Here is a 26,503-nt window from a genome sequence, read left to right as displayed (position 1 = left end):
TCTATCTCGTCACTCGTCCTGACATATCAGGATGTGGGTAAAGGAGGTCATGCATGGTGGATATACTGTAGCCCCAAGGACTCTCGGGAAATTACTTTCATACGGCACTGAACTGTTTCCCCCCAGTCACATATTGTTATAGACATGTAATTGCTGGCTGCATTATGTTCAGGGGCAACTTTCTTTTGTTTGTTTTTGTTTCCCTGGAAGTTGATTGATATCGTTTCTTTTGAATGCACAATCCATCCCCAACCGGGAGATCTTTTGGAAATCAGAATATAACCTGTGCAAGAACAATGAGCTCTATCGCTGACTGATAAGTGCTCGTTTCATGCTAACGTGTTACTTTTAACTCACTCGGCTTTTCAATCGTTTCAGTTCCAGTTTCTCATGTTTTAATTATGACAGATGTTGATATAGAATATTACACATTAAACAATGTGTCTGTTATATAAAAGTCCTTGCAGGATTGTTGGAGTTAAACTTTCAAACCACAGAAATTCAGTTGATGCAGCCACAGACTGTATATAAAAATGGACGTAGTCTCCGGGTCCGGAAAGGGAAGCCGATGCGGTTTAGTGCCTGAAGCCTGTATTCTCTCAAATGACCAGCAGGGGGCCACTCCACTGGTTGTAAAAAAAAAAGAAAAAAAAGAAAACAGCTTGTGTCGTCCAATCGGTGCATGGTTGCGGGTGCAGGTGCATGTGCAGGTGGGCTGCAGACGAGCTCTCAGTCCCTCCCCCCAGTTGAAATAAGGCCCTGCTGTCTCCATTTCCTCCTGAGAGACGCATTCTCTTACTACCAGGCAAATCCGCCCCCGACGATTGGCAATCCGCCACGGTCCAGGTGCAACTGGCTCTGAAAAGGAACAGGAGACGTCGCTCTGATTCATTTGGTGCATGTTATGCTTGAGACGCAATAAGGTCAGAACTGTAGAACTGTTGACCATTTCTTCTGCGGTTCAGTTAACTAATTTGGACTACGTTTGGACTTAGTTCCCCATGTGCTTGGATTATTAAAATACAGCCCTGTGAAGATCCCGTTGGAAGGAGGAGGCAGGAGAGCTTAGCGATCGAGGGATAAAAGCCCTTGGGGGTGTCAGGCAAACTGGTTCCCACATACACACACACACACACACACACGAAGACCTTTTAATATCAGCGTCTCCCTCCGTCAAGAGCAGACAATCGAAAAAATTGCGACGAGGGAACCGCGCGCGGTTTAGAAAAACCCGCTCGCTCTCTCTCATAATGACAGCCAAGTGTATTCACAGAGCTTTTCATTAAAGCGCTCTTATTGATTTGATCCTATCAGCGGACAAACATGTCCATTAATGTGCTGGGAAAGGGATTTCAGAAATGTTTATATGGCATGTGGTTCAAGAACACTATGCTATTTGTTGCACGGTGCAAATTGGAAATGCTGAGAAGATTATTCAGCTTTCTATCAAAGTCAATAATAACTGAAGCCAACAGAAGAAAAAAAATTACATCTGGCCATTTGCAAACATGGGCTTTTTTGTTGTTGTTTGGAAATAGTTATAGATATCTTGCAGAATGCAAGAGGGGTAATTTACATCTCTGAGAAATCTGAGAAATCTGAAAAATCTGCGTGTTTTGCAATATTTCATGAAACATAATGCCGGTATTTTTCTGTTCTTATTGAGCGACAGCAGCTAATTGGATGACAACTTCACTGCATAAACTCTCACGACGGCCCTCTGAGAATGTCTTTGCACCAGCCGCTGCTAATTTTTTGCTTGACTGGCTGTGGGCGGCAAGAAACAAACAAAAAGTTGTGCGTGTGGTCGTAAAACATGAGCAGGGCGGGAAAAACCTCTCAAGAAACATCAGGGTCTCCGTTTATCGCAGACAGACGGAGGTAGGGTAGTTGTCTCCCCTCCAAAAAAACAGAAATGCATGGATGGATTTCATGGTAGGAGGGCGGAACAAGAAGGAAAGAAAACGAAAGGAATCGAGGAACGAGTATTGATTTTTTTTCTCTCTCTCTCTTCTGGATTTATATTCAGGTGTAAATTACCTGGGTTGTATCTCACGCACATTTTTTCCCCCGAGGAGACAGAGGTTTATTTTGCCGTAGGGAAGCTCCTTTCGGCCACAAGACTTGTTCATCCCAAAGTTTTTTTCATTTTGTAACTTTGAGACGTGAAACACGAATCGTTAAATCTGTGCACGGACAGCAAACAGACGACGGCTGAAGAGTCCACGACCGAGTTCAGAGACGGCACAGGTCAGACTGGATCTACAGACCCAGAGCTGCAGATGTGAAACCGATGCCGCTCTTAGTGTTTTTATTTCAAAGGTTTCAGTTGCTTTGCATCACAGTGACATTGTGTCCCCTTGGTATTCCCTCTTTTTCGTGTATTTCATGTATTTGTTCAAAAATAACACCGGTGCCCCGAGGCCACTTTGCAACACATAGACTATTCATTGGATTTCAATATTTTTTTTTTGCATAGGCATGATTTACACATTCCTGACAACACAAGACTTTTACATCCACCACGCCTAATCCATGTTTACACACAGTAGGAGAACGGGTGGAATATTTATACTCCTAAACAAACATGATCGCCAATGATTATTCTACCTAATTTCATGGGTCCCAGCCGCTCACGTCCGCCCTCTCGACAAACAGATGATGACTTTCAAGTAGTGCGACAGGAAACAGATGAGAGTCTCTGGACTTCACGAGCTACAGTATCACACGCATCCAACTGCAGTTTGTTCACGGCCTCACGATATGCAAATAGCCCTGATGAGCGTGTGTTTTGATCTCCGGTGTAGTATTGACTTTCAGCACAATAAAGGCACTCTGCTGTTTTGTTCCACTTCCTCTTTATTTGACCAATGTCCTCAGATCACCTTTCAAAGTTGTATCACCTGGGGGGAGAATCCAACACACAATACGGGTCAACATTTAACAGCATCGACATTCTGCAGGCTCGACCGTATCATAATGCAGACAAACGATCTGCCACGTGTGATTAAAAAAACATGTCTGACCTTAAGGACGAGACCGCCAGACTCGCCGTTGTTGCATGTTTGAATTAGATTTAGGCGAAACGTTGTGCCTATCGATCCCGAGCCCGTGATTCAAAGACACAACCACATCACATTTTTGTCCTTTAGATAATACTAATACTGCAAGAATGAAGCACAGCATAAAGGTGTTGTACAGCCCACAGTATTTCCCCTTTATTGAATGGCGAAATAATGATAGCGATACATCACGCACAGGAAAGTACACCCGCTCACATCCTCTGTCTTCTGTGGCGAACGTGTCACGACCACCATTACCGTATATAGATCAATATTTCACAGGCCGATTTGTCAGATGCTCCTCCACATTGCTTTCGGTGAGATAATCTGTACACTGTACCTTCCATTTCAATCACTTGGTTATCACAAGGCCCAACATGCTCCGCTCGGCATCCCCTGTTCCTCATTACTCAGAGGAGAGCTGTGGCCTACAGATCGGGGAGTTTAAGGAAGCCAGAGTCAAGGCGATGGCAAATGAAGGTTTAACCGGAACTAGGCTAACCTCGAACCGTGACAGCTACTTTTCAAGAGCAGTTACACACCGCCTTTGCTCGGCTCTCTTACCGACAGCGTGCGTGTGTGTGTGTGTGTGTGTGTGTGTGTCTGTGTGTCTGTGTGTGTGTGTGTGTGTTAAAGCGACTTAGAAAGGGAGAGGCATGACATATTACACACATGCAATGTATTCTATAAGGGGCAATCTATGACATATGTAATATATGCTATATGGTGCAAACACCATGGTGAATGTTAATGTGTCCGACCTCTGTGCCTTTCCCCTCACAGATGGGGGGGGGGGGGGGGGGGGGGGGGGGGGGTTCAAGAAAGCACGTTAAGAATAATTCCAGCAAAGTACAACTTGAATCATATTTTCATAGTTATGGCCAAAACATTCTAATCTCCAAAATCATCAGTCAGAAATCAAGGAGTAGGGCAACAGGACTGCAATGAATTTAAACACGCCAAAAAAAATAACAGTTAAGTTAGCCTGTCTAGTCTATACTTCCTAAACCACTTTAGGCAAACTGAAAGTGAGCAAACCCTAAATGACTGTAATAATCCAGTAAGACGGTATTGAAGCAGCAAACAAAGGGAAGCACAAAGTAGAAGCTTCATTTGGCCGAATGGAATGAGATAAGAGAGAACTATCTTCTTTCATCAGAGAAGCAGCGTAGGTGCTTTACAAATACAGTGACAGTATCAAAGTGCTCAGCCCATGGAAAAATGCATACAGCCTGTTTTCAGTGACGCTGCATTTAAAATAAGATGTCACGTCTTCCACAAAATGTATGTCACAACGAAACAGTCACCGCCTACAGCTGTGCCCCCAGCATGGACCGGACCCACCGTCCAGCCTTGGGATTTAAGATCGTTGATTGGGGAGGAATCAACGAGGAATCATAGACTGTGTATAAAAAAAAGGACGCTCAGTTAACAAACTATGGGTGACGTCACGTTGGGCAGCCACTTGCTTGGAACCCCAAATATTAAAAATAACCCAGTTGTCTTTTTAGCATACTAACAGGTCCAGTACAATCAGTTGACATCGATATATTTGTACAGATGTGGATGATATTTGAGCCTTCTGAACGTCTTGGCGTTTTGCATTTCTCGCCCGTGCGTAATGTATAAATATCACATAAAGGTTTCATTGTTGGTAAGTCCGAGGGCCTATAGTTGCGTTTTTCAGTGAGTTAGGTTTGTACGCAGACTGCGGGCTGCAGCAAACCGAGCTCTGACGGGTTCTCAAGAATCTCCTCTTGGATGCAGCGAGGACAACAGAGACTGCAGACAGACCTGCTTCAGGTGAATCACCCCGTCCAATCCTACTTGGGCCTCAGCCAGAACATTTGCATATTCAAATGAACCTCAGAATTAACTGGAGGTTTGCGTTGTGAACTCACCAAAGCGGCTGCGCAATGCGTCTGTCCCGTGCATATGCTTGAATTGATTATGATAATATTTGATAAATAAATGCCATTTTTGATTACAATATTTATTCGGGCGGTTTCTTTCATCACCTTTGAAAAACAAAGGGCAGAGAAAAGCGACCGCGTTTGCTTTCTGCTCAAAGATCCGTTGGTTTAGCTTCTTAGCTGATGTTAATCTTCCACTTCTGCAGACATCTTAAGACCTATGGAGCGAGAGACAGATTGGCACCGTCTAGGTTTTTTTTAAGCTTGATAGGTGATATCAGGGTGTGTATATTAGTATGTAACCCAGCGGGAGGGAAACACACTCTTCCTTTTTTAAGTGTGACTTAATGCCTGAGAAGTGCCTTCAAGTGTGTGGGATCTGTTTATGCTTAATCAATTAAAGATTCTGCTTGTGCTTGAAATATGCACACGTGCTGAATGGTATGAATGCACATGTATCTATTAGTAGTGGAGCATATCATACAGTTGTCTGTGTTTTACTGCCTTGTTCAAGCTAAAAGATGATTTTGTCAAGACTGCAAAACATACGCTGTGAGAGTTATTAACATAACAAGTACCTCTTAAACCAGCAACCAATTAGCTCACTCACAACACATAATATTACGTTTGTTTAATCAGTATGAAAACCAAAATATTAAAAGGAGAAAATTGTGTTGATCAACATATCTATCAGCACGTGTTAGAGATGCTGGTTGGTGGATTCCGTATAATTTTGCACAGGAAAAGTAAGCCAGCTGTCTGTTTTGAGTCTTTATGCTAAGCTAAGCCAGCCATCTGTTGGCTCAGACTAAAAATGGTCTTGATCATCTCGCTAAAACTTTTGGACAGAAGTTGAACAGCATGCTTTCCCAAAAGGTTGAATTCATTTATTTCAGTGTGGCCACAGACAGTGTAAGGAACGGGGAAGAAAATCCACAATTTCAAATCAGAAGATGTCCTTACAAGCGCAAAGTTAATATGAGGCTTGGGTAGTCTGAGTTGTTGTTACATGTTACAGTTATTTTAGCACAAAAAGGCCCCCAGGCACCGATGCGGAAGGCGAACAAATTGGGCCGCTGCCAGGGGACATCCGGCCTCTAGGGGGCGTCCAATCCCCCAACAACTGGGGCTAGATCGTCGCTTTGCTTTTTTTCTCCACTCTTTAAAAAAAAAATATTATTATAGCATATAAATAATTGTGTGTGTGCTTGTGTGTTTGTGTTTGTTGTGTGTTTGTGAGAAATACATTTAAACTTAATTTACAGACAATAAAAATCGGTTCGCCTGCGGTCCATGGTCTGTAGCCTGATGATGACGTCACTTCAGGTTGGAACCGTGGCGAATTTAAACCGGCTGAGTGAAAGAGAGAAGTCGCTTCTCAAAGAAAAAAAATGTGGAGAAACGGCGAAAAGAGAAACGGCGAAAAGAGAGGCAGACAGACAGACAGACAGACTGGAAGAGAGAGCGAGAAGAGGACCTCGGTGAACATATGCTAACTGCCTTGCCTCGCTAGCATTAGCATTCGGAGCGGGCGATGCTAACAACATAAACGAGGAGGACGCACACCTGCTCGGCTGCCCCGCCCCCTCCTGCAGAGACACGGGGCCATGTGGTACGTGTAGGAGTTCTTCACTAACCGATTTTGACCACAGTGAAGCAGAAGCAGGGTGCCGGGGAGCTTGTCTGGCGCTCCCTCACCCGATGATCTCAATAAACATTTGTGCCTCAAGTTTATCCCCTGTTTTACTTCCTGTTAAGGGCCACAAAGTAAATCATTCGATGCAGTTAGGTTTTCTTTCATGCTGTAGTATTTCATGACCAACTGGGTACGTTTTTCTTTAACCAAATGTGTTTACATGGCTGGTGTGAAACGTGTACGTCACCATTTTACTGAGCCATACTTGGCGACTGCATCTTTTAACGTGTTGTCAAGATCAACGTGATTGTTGTGCGTTATTCTATATGTTTTGTGTCTATGTGGACTGTTTATTTTTGCTCTACGTGTCTGCGTGCATCAGAACATGGTTGTGTTTTGTGTTGCTTGTGTAGCCTGTTCACCGAAATGGTCTTTGTTGTCACTGTCGTTTGGCTCTTTCCTGCCGTTCTACGGACAACATTATTATTTGCTGTAGGATCCTCTGTGTAAGAGTGTGTGTGTGTGTTTGTGTGAGAGAGAGAGATCGGTGGAAGAATCTGAATCATGGTTGTGTATTGTTGGAGGCGGGGCAGTTTAGGCATACATCTACAGGTGTTGGTATTGCACCTCCGGTGGTGATCATAGCCTGTCAGTAGTTGCCTCCACAGAGAAACTAATTCTCTGCGCTCTTTATCTAGACCTTGCAAACGTGTGTGTGCAGGGTTGAAAATGCATGTTAAAATGACATAGTTTCACTGCAAGGTTGTCGTAGCAGAGGCCCGGTTACATTTGAAGATGAAGATCAACGGACCCTATTTTTGCTTTCTTCACTGACACAGACGAAAATGAAATGACCGCATCAATCAAAACCCAGTTGTGGGACGAGAGGAGATTCGCAACGAGATGAAGAGACTGAGAGTAAAAAGAGAGAGAGAGAGGTAAGAGAGGAAGAGCAGGTACTGCCCACTGTGCCCACACACACTGTACCTCACAGCCTTCTGGGCTTCCTCCGATGTAAAGTATTCAATAAAAGAAATTCACATAAAGGAACAGCGGGAACAGTGTTGCAATGCAAGTTCCTGTGGAGCAGCCAATCATGATGTCAAAAATATTGGAAACCACAATCTAAATTTTTAACAATTTGTTGTATTTTAAAAGCTTGTTAATATTATTATCATTATTATGTTATCCACTGTGTAAAATCTTCACCTCATAAATAACTAGTACCCTGATGGAACACATCTCACTCCAAGTTGAACTAAAAAGTTGGCGAGACTTTCTTTTTCTCAAGTGTTCGCACACCAGAGTTCGTATAACGGCTTGAACCATACCAAACTAGTTGTGTGGTGTTAATACACAAAGGCGTTGATTCGTGTGAATTCATCCCTTCTTAATTTTTAAAATATTACTTCAATGTATTTGTACCTGCAAGCAATATTCAACCCACATTTTCAAAAGTGCAAACGAATGCAATTTTTACAAAGAAAAAAAAAACAACATCTGGGAGAAGATCGATCTCCTGTTTCTTATCTAGATGCCTCAAAAAGCTGTATGTCACACTGCAGGAATAGTAAAACTGAAATAACTTAGTGCTCCGCCTGCTGTGCTGGGACCCCTCATAAAATGCTCCGAATGCTGTGGAAAATCTGAGCGTACACCCTTTGGATGAAAGGGAAACTTTGGCTGTTAACCCGGCGTTTAACAAGGCTCTGCGGGCCCTTAACTTAAAGCACTTTTGGTTTCTTTTGGCCGTGTCACCGTAAGCTCTCCATGTCAAAGAAAGACAACACTGGAGCAGACCCGTGTGTTTGCACAGAACATGTTGAAATCCGTGGCTCATGGGTAATGGATGCTGAACTGTAGCCGAGTGACCTGGAAGGTTTTTGATAGTCGGACTGGAACAACAGCCTGGTGAACTTTTTCCTGTACAGATGATCAGTTCTGCTGAATTTTATGCCCTGTTGTAGACATAATTCCGCTGTATTGTGTTAGAATTAGTTTGACAGCATGGTCCAAGAGGTAGATGACATTTTGTATAAACTCAACAGGTGCGATTGATTCTAATAATGTCCTTCATTTTGATTTTACATCAAATTATTCTCGATGCTTGAAACACTCTTTACAGACTCCTAAAAAACAAAATCACTAAAAGCTGTGTTCCTAGTTTATGAATGTCTATACCAAAGAAGCATTCCCCATCAGTTAGTAGAGTGCAGTGAGGGAGTGTTACCTCCTGCCTTTTAAGGAGAGAGAGAGAAATAACCAGATGAATCCTAATTTGAGCAATGTCAACAAGTAATACATTTGCTTATTTGTTCAACATTGTCAGTACACAAGCAGAAAAAAACAAGTCAAAGTGTGCTGAAGTGTCCTGCCTTCCTAGGATCTAGAAAATGATATTGTTTGTGTAATTATCGTCTCACTGTGAGCAATTGCATTTTTGCTGTCACGAGTGCGGAAATATCTGGCAGAAACGAACTCGCACAGAAACAAAGAACAAAGCGGTGCTTTTAAATACGAGATGTGAGTTTTTGCTCCTAATGAAAGGATGGACAGAAATAAATTGTGCCATGGAAAGCCTCTGTGCCGCCATAGCATGTCTATCAAGGGCCCTGATAATTAATTTTTTGCCTCGCAAATCTCATTAGTGCGTAATGAGGGAACAAGTCCTATTAGAAAGACATGAGTGAGACGGTTTATCTCCCAAGATGTTTTGTAATCCCGGGGCAAACTGACAGGTTCACCCCTGCTTTTAGGACAGGCAGGATGTAAAGGTAAGCCTCCCTGTTGTCGCAGAAGGTGAAATAAACCTCACACTGTCGGTCTGTGTCGTACCTCAACTGTGAGTCAACAGATCTTATCAGGCTTTGCATTACAAGAGTTGTTACATGAGTGAGGTAAGAAGCTGGATTGAGTGGCGTGGCAGATGGATCTTGTGCTGGGGCTGCTTTCATCCTGGGAGAGTAAGAATATAATAACGTTCATAGAAATATACTTTTTGCAAATATACTCCCCCCCCCCCCCGCCCCCCCGTTTCTTCAACTTTACAAATTACGGCCAACAAGCCTCGGGTCTCGCATTTCCCCCGCTTCTCCACAAAATGAGATACTATGATGAATGTGGCAGTAAATATCGTTACACAAGTAGATCAGTGATGTGCTTTAGGGCATCGCTTTGGCACTTATGCTCCTCATATCAAAGGGTTTAGATGATTATCATGCAGCCAGCATTGTCTTCCAATAATACATCAAAGGGTCTGGAAAAAACAAAACCCCTTTAAGATCTTAATTCATGAGTGTTGCATTGTAATTCTGAAGGAGGAGTTAGTTCATTTGGTAATTTCTACTCTACTCTCTATATAGACTTCTGGGGGATGGTAATATCCTGAAGAGGCAAACAGCATCGAGTACAATTTAAAAATCCAATAAAAGTCTTGATTGTTTTGGGCTTTGTGAATACATTGAGCCTGCCTTTTCAATGTGGAATGGTGTATGTGAGTGCATGATGTTGAAAACAGAGCACAGATGACACCATAGACGCTGAAATGAGTTAATACGTCTGGGGATGATGTCCCAATCACGAACTAATGAGGCTAAAACGGATCTTTCCTCCTGAAGAATCATCATACATCAAGGATTTTTATATTTTTCCTTTTCGTCATGCCTTTTCCCCACATTTATAAATTGATCCTCCGCTGTTAAATCCCATCTCAACTCCTATCTCTCATGAGCAGATAGAGACAATGGTGCAGATTAGTCTCAGAGTGAGAAGAGATTTCTGTGGTTTGATTTATTGTCTTTGAGGCAGTTTTCATTGAACACAGCAGGGGTTCCCTTTTTTGCACATTATGCTCAAAATACTATAGCAGGCACACACTCACACACAATACGCACCAAGCGCTCTCTGCACGTACTGTACCAGCTGTGTGCGAAATCACGAAATTTGTACACAAATTTGTCTCCAGAGGATGAATCCTAGCTTGGAACTGGCACTAATCAGCGAGCTCATGTTTATTCACTCTTGCAGATTGTTTTACCCCTCCCTCCCTAATGTTGCCTTCAGACCAAACGCAAAGTAAATTTTTCATGTTGCGTTACTGTGGCTGCTAGATGAGTAAAACAAGTAAACACAAATGATCCTGCAGCCAAACTCAACCGGCGAACGAGCGGCCATCAGTGCTGATTGGCTTTCACAGCATCGCCTCATGTGAATCTTTCGCTTGAGTTCAAATATTTCTACTCGAGCGTGTGAGGCGAATGACACGTCTTTGCTTTTTAATCTGAATGCACCATGAGACACATTTCCTTATAGGTGGTCAATGACAGAGTGAAAGTGAAAGACAATCTAAATATGAGCCACATGGGTTTAATGCAGTTGTGCAGTATATCCTGAAAGACTTGATGTACTTTTGTTATTTTTGACATCCTTTAAACACAAAATCTGAAATATCTTTTGTAACTTTGTTTGTTAATAGGACAAATCAGTTTTTTATAATGTAGTTTCCTTCTCCTGAGCCTGACGGAGCTTCTGAATATAGAATCTATGGCCACATCGTGACAATCTTTGATCTCGGTGCTCCAGGCGTGTTTGCTCATGAACCGTGACTGTGAGCTGGGATGCTGTGTGCTGCAGGGGGCCGCGATGCGGTGCACTGTACCCAAGTGAAAAGCCAGATCAGCTGCTGTCACACCTGGATGAAGGAAATCGACATAAGTGAGTTGTCTGTGTAACCAGACAAAGTAACAAAGTAATGACCGTATTCAAGGATAAACGTGTTTGTCCTCATTGTTCTTGTGCCTTCTGCAGTGAGGCTCAGCTGTAATGAATTCCTGGCCACAGCAGCTGAAACTGCTCCAAGCCTTGGGTGAATGGTTCAGTGCACAGTCAGTACACTTGAGTTGGAATGAGTGGAGATGAATGTGCCCAGCGTAGGAGTGGAGAGGAAATTGACCGTCCGCGACAACAGGGATCAGAGCAGTCAAGGCGTCGAGTGACCTTGGAACTTCGCTGCCATCTCGCGTTTTTGAATTTGCAGAGTAAAACCACATGTAAAGATCACTTACACTGCAGCTTTCTGAGCTCGCGCGACACATTTTGGATTGGCCCCGTGTGCTGTCAGGGAATTTTCTCAAATTCCTGAAATAGCCAGGCGCTGACATTTTCCTGAAGATCCCAGGCAAACATGCTCCCAAGATGGAGGCTGTTCAAGCTATTTACGGGTTCCTCTAACTTTCTGTTGTTGTTCCATTGAATCTACTGAAGAAAAGACTTTAACAGAAAGATCTTTGACATTTATGGATATTTTACCCTCATATCTTCATCATATATATATATATATATATAATCTCTGCCTTCATTTGCAATACAATTCCAGTCGTCGTATTGAATATTTTCATTGAAAGAATCCTTTTGATGATTTAGGTGTAAGGCTGTTGGCAGGGGACAATATCAGAATAACAGCCCCATACACATTTAACTTCATCATCATATTATTAATATCTGATAGATTCAGAAGGGCCGTGAATATGCAGTGGGACGGCGCCTCCTCTTTCAGCTGTGCCATTATGATGCAGCAGAGCCTGAAATTACATATTATACAGTATCGGCCTATAGAAAGGCTGAAAATACTCATATAAATGAGAACTCAGCCTTGTTAGTGCGATAACAACCTAAGGGTGTGAGGAAGTGAGCAGACGTCCATCTTGGAGATGAATTGTGTCAGTTGATTCTGTCCTGTTGCGCACATGGGGGGCTGGAATGTGATTTGACAGTGCCAAACCTGAGGGATCAAAAAGCAAGACACCAAATGGAGTAAGACTTCCTTTGTTTTGTCATAATACAAAATCTCTCAACCCTGAAGCACTGACAGGAACTGTGTTGGCGAGGAGACCGCTGCTGAATCACCAGAGAGTGGTGCAGAAATACTTGATAAGAAAGTTTTTCGCTGGTGTGATCAGAACAAGAACCATCCATCTCATTAAATAATCTAAAAACCACAGACGGAAAAGCCCCTTTCATATCGAAGCATAAGTGTAAAAATGAATAATTTGTTTCATTTGCAGAGCAACACCAAACAATCTTTTATGTGTTAGTCCTTGAGCTGAGGGCATTTTAAAGAAAACAAAAACAACAATCAGTTTGGCTTTTACAAAATGCAGGTATTTATCCGTTTTGAGATGATGCCAGTCTGAGCTGAGAGGGAGAAAGAGACTAACACAAGCCAAAATGAACGACAGAAACCTAACAAAAATAGCTGTCAAAGTGTTTCACAGTGCAAAAATCTATTATGTACACAGCATCTGCTTGTATTTACTGTACATGGATATGAACATACAAAATATACAGAATCTGTCTTCCCCAAACCCAAAGGATTGCTAATGTTTTACAGTGTGCATCACATCCAAGGCAAATTACAATCTCAAAAATGAAGAGGAAAAAATCTATTTCATAGTAAAATAAATAATATACTCTAAAAATTTTAAAGCACTAAAACCTAAAACCTCTGCCATCATAGGATGATGATCTCATTTGCTCATATTGATTGTCGCTCTCTGTTTTTTCCTCATGCGTGGCTAGCAACAGCAAAGTCACTGAAATATAGTATTGCAATAGATCAAGATGTCCGTTTTATTTAATAAATAGAGGGAACTGCAAGGTGAGGCAGCCCATTAATGTTAATCGATATTAATTAATAAACAAGTACATTACAATGTGAACTTGTTTTTCCTACACACTGTAAATCTCATCTTTAGACCCATAGAGCCTTAAATATTATATTCCTCTTATTCACAGAGTTCGTTTTTGATCCATGAAGTATTAAAAAAAAAGAAAAGACATCAGTTGTGCTTGGAGAAAATGGGTACTATAGAATAGTTAGAGACAAATGCAATATTTACCCCATTTCTCAACAACTTAAGAGCTCAGCTGTTTCATAAAATTACTGAGCTGTGTATTTCAGATATAGGTCCTCAGCAGGAAACCGCATCTCATCGCATCTTTTAAGTTTCTCCTTTCTTTTACAAAGATTTTATCCAACTCTAAACTTTTTCTCAGCCAAAAAAAAAGAGAGAACATTTCCCAGTTGATGGGTCGAAAAACAAATCACAAAAGCCAGAGCCAGCTCGAAGATTTATTCGCTATTGGCCAAACGCTCTAGGATAATAAATGTTTTTCCCTGGCTGAATTTAAATGTCTGTCATTGGATGTGTGTTTAGAAGTTGACTGGGCTTCGAAGTGACCTTCATAGATCGATGCATGACACAGTTATTTTAGTTCCAACAAAACTTGTGACTTTTATGTGGGCTACTGACGCAAAATAAATTCGCCGATTCTTTTTGACAGCGAGCTTTTGAGCGAAATGTGAATATGCCTTTAGGATAGGAGTTTGAATTTGTGCATACAGTACGGATGTGATCTGTTCATCATATCCTCTTTAGAATTCGGTTTCCTTTGCCCTAAATATGCACGGAGGACAGAATATCATGTTTTTAACAAACAGAAGATAGATTAAAGGCATCATGAGCATGACAAAAGATGACTGAAATAAAATCAAATAGTGCTGCTTCCATGCTTTAAAGGAACTGCCTCTTTGTCAGAGTCATTGGCACAACCGATAGCATCACCAACTTCTAACAGTGAAATAACTCTTGTGGCTGTTAAATCTTAAAGTTTTTTATTCATGTATTTATATTTGTGTGTGTGTACACATTTAGCTTCTTTTTGCTTCTCTGCCCTGTGATGTTCGGCATTGGCACAAATACAGCAACTGCAAAACAACAAAGCTGTCGGGAGTGCATCACAGGACAAACACGTACTTGCACGTACTTAGAAACTGGCTGGAATAAAATATTGATAGAAAATTAAAAATAAAATCTTTCCAAAACATTATAACACATTTCCAAATAAAACATGGTGAACATACATTATGTACACAATTCCAGAGCACAGAGGGTCTTTTGTAATTTTGACCTCTTATCATGGCACGACCAGGTTTGTAATATTGATTGGTGTGTGTGTGTGTGTGTGTGTGTGTGTGTGTGTGTGTGTGTGTGTGTGTGTGTGTGTGTGTGTGTGTGTGTGTGTGTGTGTGTGTGTGTGTGTGTGTGTGTGTGTGTGTGTGTGTGTGTGTGTGTGTGTGTGTGTGTGTGTGTGTGTGTGTGTGTGTGTGTGTGTGTGTGCGTGCGTGTGTTTTGCGTTTTGCGTCAGGGCACCACATCTGTGCTCATCTTGACAGTTCACAGTACACCTCTTTATAACTGTGACCAACATACCGTACCCTTTGGTGTAGGTGAGGTTTGGAAGGATTCTTCTTCACCTTGTTGATCAGAATCATCCATAACATCACACCATCTTAACTGTCATTCACTGCTTCTTCATCTCAACCACAACTGGTGCGATCGTCTGTCACATTCAGCAACCTTGTCTCAAACAAAAAAACTCACCACCCACACTGTTCACAGTCACAGTTATTTCCGTCTCCAAACGAGCAGAAGCCTCCGTTACCTTGAGCTCTCTCTCTCACAGTTTAGCAGCTTTATGAAGTGACATGCGTCAAAAGCAGCTCTTCTCTTGTGCCACAAGTTCTCGACATCAAAGTTCTCCCAAAAGCAGCCGCCCACACCGTTATCAAGTGAAAATAAGTGTCAGTTTTATAGCTCATCCATCTTCGTCTCTCCGAGTTCTTTGTGTCCGGCCCGCATTATCATCCTGGGCTGAACAAACCAGTTTTAGCCTCTGAGATTTAATCGCTGAGATGTGGTGGGGAAATTGGATTCATTTTGTGGTCTTGCTGTACATCTCTGTTGCTCTGTGGCTCTTTCTTGTCTGTTCCAGCTGCTACACTCTTCATCCTCAGTGTGACTCATGCGTACGCTTCCCCTGATTTTAGTGCCACCAGTTCAGAGTCCTCTGTGTGGCGTCCGTTCAAGTGTTCGCTGTTACATTCGTGGTGGTACATGAAGGCGGGTACCTCGGTGATGGAGGTGGCCGTGTAGGACGTGGAGCGCATGGAGCAGTGGTCCTTTCGTCTCTGACCCCACTGCGTCTTATACTGCATCCACTGTCTCTTTAGGGCTGCCTGAACCTGGACGGCACACAGAATAAGGAGAATTCAGTATTATGGTGAGAATATTTTAGTTTTTCTAAGTAAGTGGCCCAAATGTGGGAATCAAGTTTAGTAATGTCATCAGAAAGGCAATTATTATTTTGGCTGCACCTGAATAAAAATACTTTGGCAGTTCCATCAGTCTCATGGAACCGTGTAACTGTTTACCTTTTGTTTTTGCATACTCCAAAAATGTGAGCCCTTTGTGTTTTTAGTTGTCCAAGTTACAGTTTACAAACATTCTTCCAGTAGTTTTGTTTTCTGATCTACTTTGAACACAAAATGGTTCCACCAGATTTCCAATTTTAAATGCAAATCAATACGCAGTTACATTGAAATTGGAATAAGACAGGGCCCGTGTAAACACCGTCTTGTGACAATATTTATCCGACCGATGGTGATTTTAACTGATGCGAGCATAATAACTGCGGCATGTGTGGATCACTTAAATTTCAATCACATTAGCAGATGCCAGTCAGGAAACGTAAACAGCAAGGTCACATTTCCTGAAATGTGGCCAACTTGTGCATGTGGCCAGATCATCACCTTTTTTGAAGGGAACAAATGTGTAATCTCGACGGATCTGTAAATCATGCGATTATATATATTCTCTCTCAACCATTTTATATTGTTTTATATTGTGCCATCACAAAAACCATTATCATGCTGAAAGCGTTTAAGTAACTATGCCTGATCCCTGTAATTAGTAAGAAATTAGTGTTGTGTACAAATTCTTAATTAAACTCCCAGATACAAAATTCAACTGTGATCCTCAATGGCTAGAATGTGGATTTGCTGTCAAAGTGCAACCAACCAAAATTTGAAATACTTGAGAATATTATGTATGTTCTTGGGTGGATGTGTTTTAGAAAAGAAGAAAAGTGCTTTCAAATCCCTCCTACAAGATTGTTCCCTTTTCCGTTCACTTCAGGCTCACACTCAAACTCAAAAAACTGGAGAAAACCAGAGGCTTCGCGTTTTTTGCACACCTTGTTGACAGTTGTTACCCATAGTTTCAGGCCTTTATGTTTTCCTGGGTACAGATTAATTTGTAATTGTGTCCCAGACCATAGTTCATAAAGGTCAACCTACATCTTACCCTGGGAGCTGTTCACTCATGGAGCAATAAAGCTGCTCAATGCTTATGACATTAAGTGTGTGAAGTCAGACTCCATCGGGCAAACTATTTTCGTATTTCAGGTCAGACCTGAACCTTATCTGTACCTGTGATCGGTGAAGACTCAAAGTTGTTTTGGGGATTTTTTTGGCATGACTTGAGTAAAAAGTAACTTCACAGAGGTGCTACATCTGACATAAGTAGAGTTGTCACAGGTTATAAAGCATTTGGCTGCTTGTTACTTTGATCCTGTGCTGCGGCAGTAAAAACTGAAGGGTCATGTCAGGTGAGGAGTAAGACACAGTTTATAAATGACTGTGCGGTTTCCAGGTCCAGCTGGAAATTGACTCTCCTCCTGTCAGCCTCTCCGAGTCTGTCTGCCGCTGTCTGACTGCAAACATTCTTCACTCGGTTCAAACGCATCTCAAAACAAATAAGATTCATTAAAACCTACGTCTGGTGGGGTTAATGGTGTTGTTGAGACCTCGCAGCACCACGGACTCATTGTGTGACAGACGACCGAGGTCTCTGCAAATCAGAGCACCAACAATACAAGCCGTTCGGCTGAATTGGGAATTGTTTGCAGGTCGTTAGACTCCATGGCAGTTTGAATAGCACAAATAAATCAGGCAATTACAGAAAACTATTTCTCTGTGCTAAAAACTAATGTCTGCTTGTGTATTACTTCTGGAGTTACAACAAGTGAAAATAAAGCAGTGAAATTATCTATTAAGACAATGATGTAGTTTTGAGGCTTTTTTTTGCATGAGAAGAAAACAGGACATGCATAAACAGAGAGAGGGAGCATATTTAAATACTCAGCATGAGGTGTCTGGCACGGAGGAACCAGCAACCTACTGTGTGGTTGTGTTTGTTACATCCAGCCTGGAAAATAGGTCAGGCATTAGTTTATACCCAGGCAGCCAGAACGCAACAGCTTCTTCCTAAATAACGTCAACAATTTGCGTGTAAACAACGCGAAGCGCATACTGTATGTTTAAGCGCATACTGTATGTTTACAGGGCAAACCCAATTTTCTGGGAGACGGAGGGTCAACAAACGCACAAATTGTCAGGAGGAGATGAGAGGGTTTCTTTGCTCCACCAGCATAATGACCAATTCCGCTCCCGTAATCAGGACACGGGCTTCTGGGGCTGGGTTCAATTCTGTTTTTTGATTTCAAGGCCAAACTGCACAGACCTGCCTTGTTTCTTCAATGGTCCCATTGTGGTGTTGGGTCAGTGAGACAAACAGCTTTTCATGCTGTATTTGTGATATCAAGCAAGACGTTCTACATGGATGCTGCTCTTTTGTCTCATTATAACAATTAGTGTCATAATTTATATCATTAGATCAGTGTGCGTTAGTATACCCGCAGCAATTAACTGTAGCATCAGTGTCACAGAACGGGATTATTAACATTGCAGTGCAGGAGGATAGTGGCTCTAGTTTCGTTTTTTAAGAATCCAAGCTCTTGTTCAGTTAATCAGTCGATATGTACACAACAGATATGAGTCACTATCATTTTGAAAAAAATCAGTTGATCATTATATATCAAACACCCACTGTTCACAGCATATTAAATGTGAATATTTTAATATATTCTAGTTCCCTTTTTGTGAACTATTGCAGTCTGTTTGGAATAGGCCAATTTTTGTCTTGTTGTGTTGCTGCTTGCAAACTTAAAAAAAAAATCCTCTCTAATGCTGACTAATAAAATTAATGAATATTTTGTATGATCAGTTGGTGACCTTCAGGCATCATGGATTTTGTTACCTTGGGACAGAGCCAGTCACATTATTTCTTTAAGATTATTGCATCCATGTGCGATTTAGGCATATACTACTACACAAAATTTGAAAGTGTTCTTTGTGTATTAGCAGTGCAGTGCAGTGCAAGGAAGCCACACTTATATAGGTGTAGTTGTATGAACAGTGCTTACCTCTCCATTGAAGAAGCAGAATATTGTTGCTACCAGTAAACCCTTGAAAAAAAAGAACAAATGTATACAAAATTTGAAATATAAGTTTTCACAAAAATAATTAAATTCTTCAGAACAATTAGAAACCAAGAGAGTGTCTGGTGGAGCGATTCAATCACTGTCTGACAAGTGAATGTAGGGAATGGACTGTCTACCTTGAAGTTTCATGGGACGCCTGTCTGTTGTGCCTAAATGGTAGTTGGATAAACTTAATGGAGCGTCTAACTGGTTCCTTAAAGGTAATTCAGCTGAGAGTCACATTATTCAATCACAACAAGCATGAGGCAGAAAACACAGTTTCATGGTTGGAAAATTTGAAGCATGCCAAATGGCAAAATCTCAAATGTGTCAGGGTCTAAGCGTACAAACTAAACTGGGCTGGTTTCAGGATCTTTAATTTTTTTAAATGTTAAAATTTATGGGGTGTTCACTTTTCTGTCCTGTGATATTTGTTGCAGAGTTACCTTTGAACTAAGCCCCATACCAGGCACTTCAATGGAATCGGATTAATTTGTGCCTCTCTGTCCGCTCAGTACCTACCTGGTAATGCATGAGTATGTGCATGATGTACTCGTAGACCTCCCCAGCCAGCCGGTTCTCTGGCCTCCAGGGAAAGATGACAAACTGTATTCCCAGCAGGGGCACCAGGATCAGCGTGGCTCTCACCGCCTTCATGTACATGTTGGACTCTGCCCGGTGTGTGTCTCTCAACTTGGTCACCAACACTCTTATAATATTCAGTAAAAAGAAGAGGTTCACCTGCAGAAAGTGGAAAAAACAGAAGAAAAATGAGCCCTCTTTCCCGTTATTTTGTTTTTAAGAACTAAATCTTTGACCAACATCACCAAAAATGCTAATAATGTGTCTTACATTGTGCTGAGACAGTGGATTCACAGACTTACAAGAAGCGCTGCCACTATAGGACCATGAACCGCATAGAGCAGATGGGTTTCCACACTCATCCAACAGCTACAGAAGGAAAAACATATCAGTCAGTACTGTCTGCCGCCCAAAATACACATGCACACACACATACAAAAACATGCACATGCACGGATCTGCACACTCTCACCCACCGCCACATTCAGCTGAGCACATGTGTAAACGTCTCCTGTTTATTTGCAGAAGTTTCTGGAACATTACTCACTTGTCGTCAAAATACTTTTTCCTTGCCACGGCGTGGATGGATGCAGGGACTAGTGGAAAGCCTTGGGCAGGAGAAAAAGATGGCGACCACATGAGGTCTTGAGTGAACTCTGTGAAATGTATTTTGTCATTTATGTAACGGTGAAAGTGTGGTTAGCTTGGTCAGTCGGGTTGCTGGTTTAATCCACCTCATCAAAAATATCATTACCGTTGCAATTATTGTTGGAAGTGGATCAATTTTCTCATCCTCATTTATACATGTTACCATCTTAATTGAATGGTTCCAAGCTTATTTAAGCTGATGCTGATTTAAAAAAAACAACAACCTAGAAGCTGGGCTCTTTTCACCTGGAAATCAACAGATGAATCCATGTACAGTTCTTTTACAGACACAACTGGGGCCCTGCAGCATAAAGGCCACAGATGGACCTGACAAGCTAGCTGTGCTTATGCCACGCACGCACGCACGTGGCAAGCACAGGCCTCAAGGTTATCCGCCCATTTTTAATGATGAGCATCCATTTAGTTCCATTGCCTACTTGTTTGACAGACTGCACTCATTATTCCTGTTTTTGAACAAGGTGAAAAACAGGACAGAAGCAGCACTAAGCAGCAGGAGGGCCAATAAAGCCGTCAGCATGTCCTGGCTGACGTACTGTACGAGGACTGTGTGGTTATGAGTAAATTGTGGCTGCTGGACTGTGTCCCATCTTCTTGAAGTGCTTGCAGCGTTTTCAAGCTGGGTCCAATGCGGACATAAAAATGTAAGTCTATAAAGGAATCACAACAGAATACAATACAAGTAACAGAGTTTTGATCAGAAGCAGACGACTCACCCCAGCCCAGGAGGTAGTACCAGTGCAGATGCTGCTCCTCCGCAAACACAGCCACCACGATGAGAGTGTGCAGGTAGATGCCTTCACAGAGCATCCAGAAGTAATTGCAGCCCAGCATGTACATATGGAAGAAGTGCAACACCTTACAGCCGACCTGCAGTGACAGCCCAAACAGAAATGTTTATTTGTTTTGTTTGTTTTGTACTTCTTCTATTAACTGATGCCTATTAGGATGATCCAATTTTAAGAAACCCTGACGTCATCTCAGTATTAGACAAAAAAAGATCTGAGTGGAGGTTTCTGCACTCATGGCACAAAATCATTAGCCAGTATTATCCTTTCCAGACTGAGAGGATGTTTAGTTAATTACCCCCTCTGGAGAGATGGAAATTAATATTTTTCTTTGTATGTGAAGTGCTCTTCAATTGTGATTAAAAAAAAAAGAAGGCAATTTTATACAGTTATACAGTACTATGCTTTTTTTGTGCAAGACAATATGTCTCATTATGTATTCTGTTGATTTGATTGAGTCGTTATTTAATTTCTCGAAAGATATTATCTTATCTCATATAACCACAGTCTGCTAATGCTGGAATAACAAAGACACTTATGGGCGTTCCATAGGTTTTAATTCCTCTGATGACGACCAGACCGTGGTTCAATGAGCCTGCCTGTACTGAAGTCTTCTCCAAGAAGTCTCCAAAAAAAGTTTCCACAGAATTTCACAGTTAGTCAATTCCATATTTGTGTGTGCCACACTGGTGATTTAGGGACCCATTGTTATATTTCTTTGGAGATTAGTTAAGCGAGTGAACATTTTTGACAGGCCTCTCTGCAGGTCCCGTCATCTTTGCTCATTGGTGTTTGGGTGTACGTGCGCTGCAAGGTTTTTCTTCCCAAATTGGTTCAAATTAAAGCCAAGGTTGCAGCAAGTGATAAAACCAAATCCCACAGCCGTGGAGAAATTTATGAATTATATAATTGTCACAAATTGTGACAGCTGCTGCAAAACCCTAGTTTTGCTATTCTGTCTATAGCAACTACTCAGAGACCTCAATATTATACTCCAAAGCATATTTTGATGTGTTGTATAAAGTATAGTAAAAAAACATGTTCACTCCTAGGATTCCATTGCTTTCCATTGGTTTTGAAAATTTGGCACACAGATGGTTTTAAGTATATCTTCCCGGAAGAGTTCAGTCTGTCTTTCCCAAACAGTTGATAAAGATGTCCCTCAAGGATCAATGTTAGCCCCCCCCCCCCCCCCCGTAATTTACTCGATAAACAAATCATTTTTATTTTCCACCTGAGCATTGCAATGTCTGTTTTTATGCCGACGATACTATTGTCATAAATCTTTAGGTTACAGTCCGCCTTTGATGACCTCCCAAACAATTTTTATTCACCAAAATTTGTTTGGATCTCCAAACAGGCACTTTTTATTTTAGAAGAGTTCAAAACTCTTACTAACACACAGCTTGTCTTTTCTTCAATAACAGGGAAAGCATATTATAATCCAGTATACCAAATTGCCGCCTAATTTATCGAATTCGGTGAAAAGATTGGATAGTCATCACTGACACCAGCATACCTGTATTTTCATTTATATGCCAAAGCTTCTATCGTCCTGAGATATTTAATATCTGTAGTGGATATTTTATATTAGTAGTAGAAAAAGTAGAAACTTTTGCATGAATAAATGTCTTTAGATACATTCGCACTGGGGTTTCTGTCTCTTGGTGGCAGCATATATGTGGCAACAGTATAATTCCAAAATGCTGGCATTACTTTTAACTGCTGCTCTCGGGGGTCTTCTTTGCTCAAGACACTTCTAAACTTTTAGCCATGTGTGTCTCCTGCACTTTCTTACCTTTCTCTTTTCCAGTTGAGGAATCTCTACTATAACAGACGAGGACTGCTGTCAGCTTCAATTACTTTTCACCAATTCAGATCGTTTTTTCTTTGCAGCAAACTGAGGTTTGTCTAACGTTACCGACAATGTTCTGGTTTACAAATCAAACTGCTATAGATCATTTAGATGTTTCTCATGTTTTCAGCCTCCTCCCTGGTTTGACATAAGCTTTGGGGATTCACTCCTCCTCACTGCTGGCTGGCTAAACCAGACTTTGTATCACCAAACCAGAGAGAAATTAAAAAAAGCTTGTTTTCTCAGGGGGAGTAAATCTCCACCACAATCCGCTATTCCTAAATCACCAGAGCAGAAAACAGGCTTAGAAGTCTCACTTTGGCAGATGTAAATTTCAAAATGTTTCCCAACCGACATGCGTGAATCTCAATCAATGGTGCTTGTGATTTTATTTTTTCTTTGGCTTGCTCTCAAAAACCAGGGCCACGTTGAACAATTCTAACAATTCTATTTTGCCATGTTGCAGTGAGTTAGCACAGCCTAACAGTCCTTTTGTCAAACATTAACAAATTCAACATAAATCTTTTTGAGATTTGAAATAAATATATTTGTATATTTAATATATATTTCCTCACAGTGATGATTAAGGCTGTCATTCCAGCCTGCCTATTGGATACGTTTATAGTTGGGATGTGACTAAAGACAAGTCGGATGTGCCAGACGCAGCAGGACACAGAAGCAAACCCAAACCTCCGCTGTCTTCTGGATGTTTCTAGTACTTTGTTGGGCTAGTGTTGCTCCAGCTCAAAGCCGGCTGAGGCTGAAAGGATTGTATGATATGTGAGCCAACGTCTACTATCCAATATGCTGTTTTTGTCGTTTATGTATAGCACTTTGATTATCTCAAGTTCTTTATTCATTTAGCTCTAATTTTCATGCATTTACTTATAGGAAGTATGAGTGTTTTTGATTGTTAATATTTATTTATTTTTTGCGCACACTATTCTGACACAGTTTTATTAACTTGGACTCTAAGAGCCTGAATGTGTTGAATTTTATTCAGTTCAACATAAAAGAAAAAAGGATGTGATCCTTTTATGGAGTTGGAAAAACTCTGCAATAACAACATTAAGAAGTAGCGAGGTACGGACTTAACCAGCTTTTATTTTGATTTCCAAAAAGGAGTGGTTCTTGAAGAGCAACACTTGAATTTATGTTCAGTCCTGATAGCTGGGCATTCCTATGAGAGAGATTTATCATGTCTACCTAAGCAGACCTCAGGGTTTCAAAGAATCCACATACGGCATTCAGGTTGGCTCCAAAAGAGGAGAATGTGAAAGAGAACAAAAAAAAAACCTGTCTGTTGACTCTGTAACACTGCCATGATGTATGTAACACTGCCATGATGTAGCACGGTGAAATCACTTAAAAAGCCAGAGACTTTTGAATTACTTAAAATAAAGAGAAACTATATTAAAGTTAAGTTTCCTTGCATTGCTTGGCTTCACAAATCAAATGGATTTTAAAAAGTTTATCAAACTTTTTTCTTTCTTGTAACTTTATTGGGTTTTGCATAAATTGTGAATGCATTTGTATCTCATTTCAAGACGGTGGAACTAATCCTCTTCCACACTCTGTATTCTGCTAAATGGCATTTTTATTTGCCATGCTAGTATATGGCTCTAGGGATGCCAATGCTTCAGTCGGTCAGTCCACCACTTTTCTCCACACTGAAATATAACAAATATTGGACTATAATATTCAGCAATGATTTGTAATGTCCTTGGTAAAAACAACAAGTTTTCCTTTAGCAACATAATTGTATCAACATTTTATTTTTGATCATTTCATTGGGCCATCACCTGCAAAACATTTACATCAGCATTGGCCATGTTTTTTGTGCTAATTAGATGTTTTAACATGCAAACATTGATTAGTCAGAGTCTAAAATGTAATTTTACTGTTCACTAATGAGGTAATTATTGAGAATCTGTTATAAAGTGAGAAGTGAATTAGTGACCTTGTGGAATATTTATCTTCAGGCTGGTATTGTCAGCATTTTAGCATACTCATGGTAGCATTTTGCTGTGTATTCAGACTCACCGGGTTTCTGCCCACCACTTCTGGATTGTTGACCACTGCTACAAGGTAGATGATGGTGAGGGCAGAATTGAGCACATAGGAGCAGAAGAGGTTCTTGTGAAGGGTGATCCTTTGGCAGCTCAGACTCCTGCAAGGAGAGAGATGCCGTGATTAACCTTGGTAAATTAAAAAAGTCTATGCCGTTGGAATAAATTCTTCTGTGAAAAACGAAAACATTAAAGAAGGCAGGCTATTTTAATGAGGCTGTCAGATGTTGCTACAGATATCAAATAACTGCGATCTTTCATCTCGCATTTAAATTTTTGTAGTTGGTAAAAGACAAAATTCTCTGGGAGCAACGAGATGGATTGCCTTTAAATGCTCTACTGTATTTAAAATGCTGTTAAATAATGCATGATGGATCCCAAGGGTGCTTCCTCATTACCTTGGCTGGCCACTCAGAATTAATAGTACAATCAAATGCTTGACAGGCAAAGTAAAAACAGCTATTAAAAGTCATTCATATCCAGTAGCTTTACTGTTGGTCATTTTTAACAATGTTTTAATTTCAGGGCAGACATCAAACAGACTGCAGAGTTTCATTCATCCTGATATCCTGTACTGCTTGTGGCAGACTTTGTTGATTCATATAACCCCAGAGACCCTTGAAAAAAGTAGGAGAGCTAGATTTCTTCAAGACGAGACAAAACAACATGTACGACCGCAAGTTTCGGTCTCATTCAGAGGGCGCCTCCAACAATATTCAGTCAGAAGAGACACAGGAGCTGCTGAATGCTTATATTGAATTTATCTAAAAGGAGACGTCAAAACACAGGTCAGTCAACGTTTTGGCAAAGGTATTCATGCTGTCACCGGTCTGAACAGCATCGGATCGGCCAGTCGACCATCTCCTGTTTTTCCATGGCGTCCTGGAGTATTTTTATCTGGGAATCTTGACACCGTTGATGTACAGTCGTAAATAACAGAGTTCAGCTGTACACCACCACATACCATTGTAAGCTTCACATCTGGATCTTATAAGAAACATTAAGCCTCCAATATTTTAAGTCTTCTAGCTATAAATATGCAAAATTATGGTTAAAGAGAAAATAAGAAATAAAAGACTTTCCTTGCCAATAATTTTTTCACGTTATTTATTGAGATTTTAATTTGCTCGGACTTTGTCTCGATGAATTGTGAATGTCCCACTGAACGGTTGTGTGGCCTCGTTAAGAGTGTGATTCTCAGTGGGTAATAGTTTTTTGCGATTATGCACCTGCCCTGAACATGGCCTCTAGATTTATGAGTTTGTATGAAAATTTGCAGCACACTGAGGTTCTCGTACAAGATCTGTTCTGGATAAGAGCTGTTTTTAGGAGGTCAGCGCCCGTCACCATGTCAAATTTTACAACTGCAGCATTCAAGAAACAAGGCCAACAAAGTAAGTCATCCAAATATTGTTACAGAACATAGTTATTTTCCCCCCAGGGCTTCATTTCAGGTTTTGTTTTTTTTCAACCCTATTTTGCCTTTCAAACAGATACAAACTTGATTTAAAGTTTCAACAATGTGCAGTCTTTTGTTTTTCTAGCTTTTTCATTTCCAGATTTCAAAGACATTAACTGAATTCTATACTTTTATTGTCTTTATCCACTTTATTTTGGACTCTTATCTAATTGAATTTCAACAGCAAAATCTGTAATTAATTAATTCTGTGATGAAGTGCACTCTTCCCTTCTGGGATTAAGGAGTACATTGGT

General features: G+C 41.0%; 1 protein-coding gene and 1 long non-coding RNA gene across 5 annotated transcripts in view; one reads left to right on the top strand and one right to left on the bottom strand.

Annotated features, from left to right (window-relative positions):
• Positions 1 to 6,087: 6,087 nt before the first annotated feature.
• The window catches only part of LOC124849779, a 44,268-nt gene continuing 23,852 nt past the window's right edge, over positions 6,088 to 26,503 (top strand). For 2 of the 3 annotated variants that reach the window (XR_007030338.1, XR_007030336.1), the window contains exons 1-2: positions 6,088 to 6,587; positions 7,451 to 7,549. This is a non-coding gene — a long non-coding RNA (uncharacterized LOC124849779). Of the gene's footprint in view, positions 6,588 to 7,450; positions 7,550 to 23,298; positions 24,109 to 26,503 lie in introns of those variants that run through there. The other variant, XR_007030337.1, reaches the window with a different exon arrangement.
• Positions 14,267 to 26,503, bottom strand: part of calcr (calcitonin receptor) — a 50,387-nt gene continuing 38,150 nt past the window's right edge. Inside the window, exons 16-22 of one of the 2 annotated variants that reach the window (XM_035620310.2) lie at positions 24,765 to 24,891; positions 20,795 to 20,948; positions 19,960 to 20,020; positions 19,715 to 19,781; positions 19,353 to 19,571; positions 18,774 to 18,815; positions 14,267 to 15,693 (exon numbers count right to left, since the gene is read on the bottom strand). In XM_035620310.2, coding sequence (XP_035476203.2) covers positions 15,472 to 15,693; positions 18,774 to 18,815; positions 19,353 to 19,571; positions 19,715 to 19,781; positions 19,960 to 20,020; positions 20,795 to 20,948; positions 24,765 to 24,891 — 892 coding nt within the window. In that variant the 3' untranslated portion in view covers positions 14,267 to 15,471. Of the gene's footprint in view, positions 15,694 to 18,773; positions 18,816 to 19,352; positions 19,572 to 19,682; positions 19,782 to 19,959; positions 20,021 to 20,794; positions 20,949 to 24,764; positions 24,892 to 26,503 lie in introns of those variants that run through there. The other variant, XM_047330275.1, reaches the window with a different exon arrangement.

This window comes from Scophthalmus maximus, chromosome 22, assembly GCF_022379125.1.
Source record: "Scophthalmus maximus strain ysfricsl-2021 chromosome 22, ASM2237912v1, whole genome shotgun sequence".
Taxonomy (NCBI): Eukaryota; Metazoa; Chordata; class Actinopteri; order Pleuronectiformes; family Scophthalmidae; genus Scophthalmus; species Scophthalmus maximus.
This window is presented reverse-complemented; position numbering and strand designations above follow the sequence as displayed.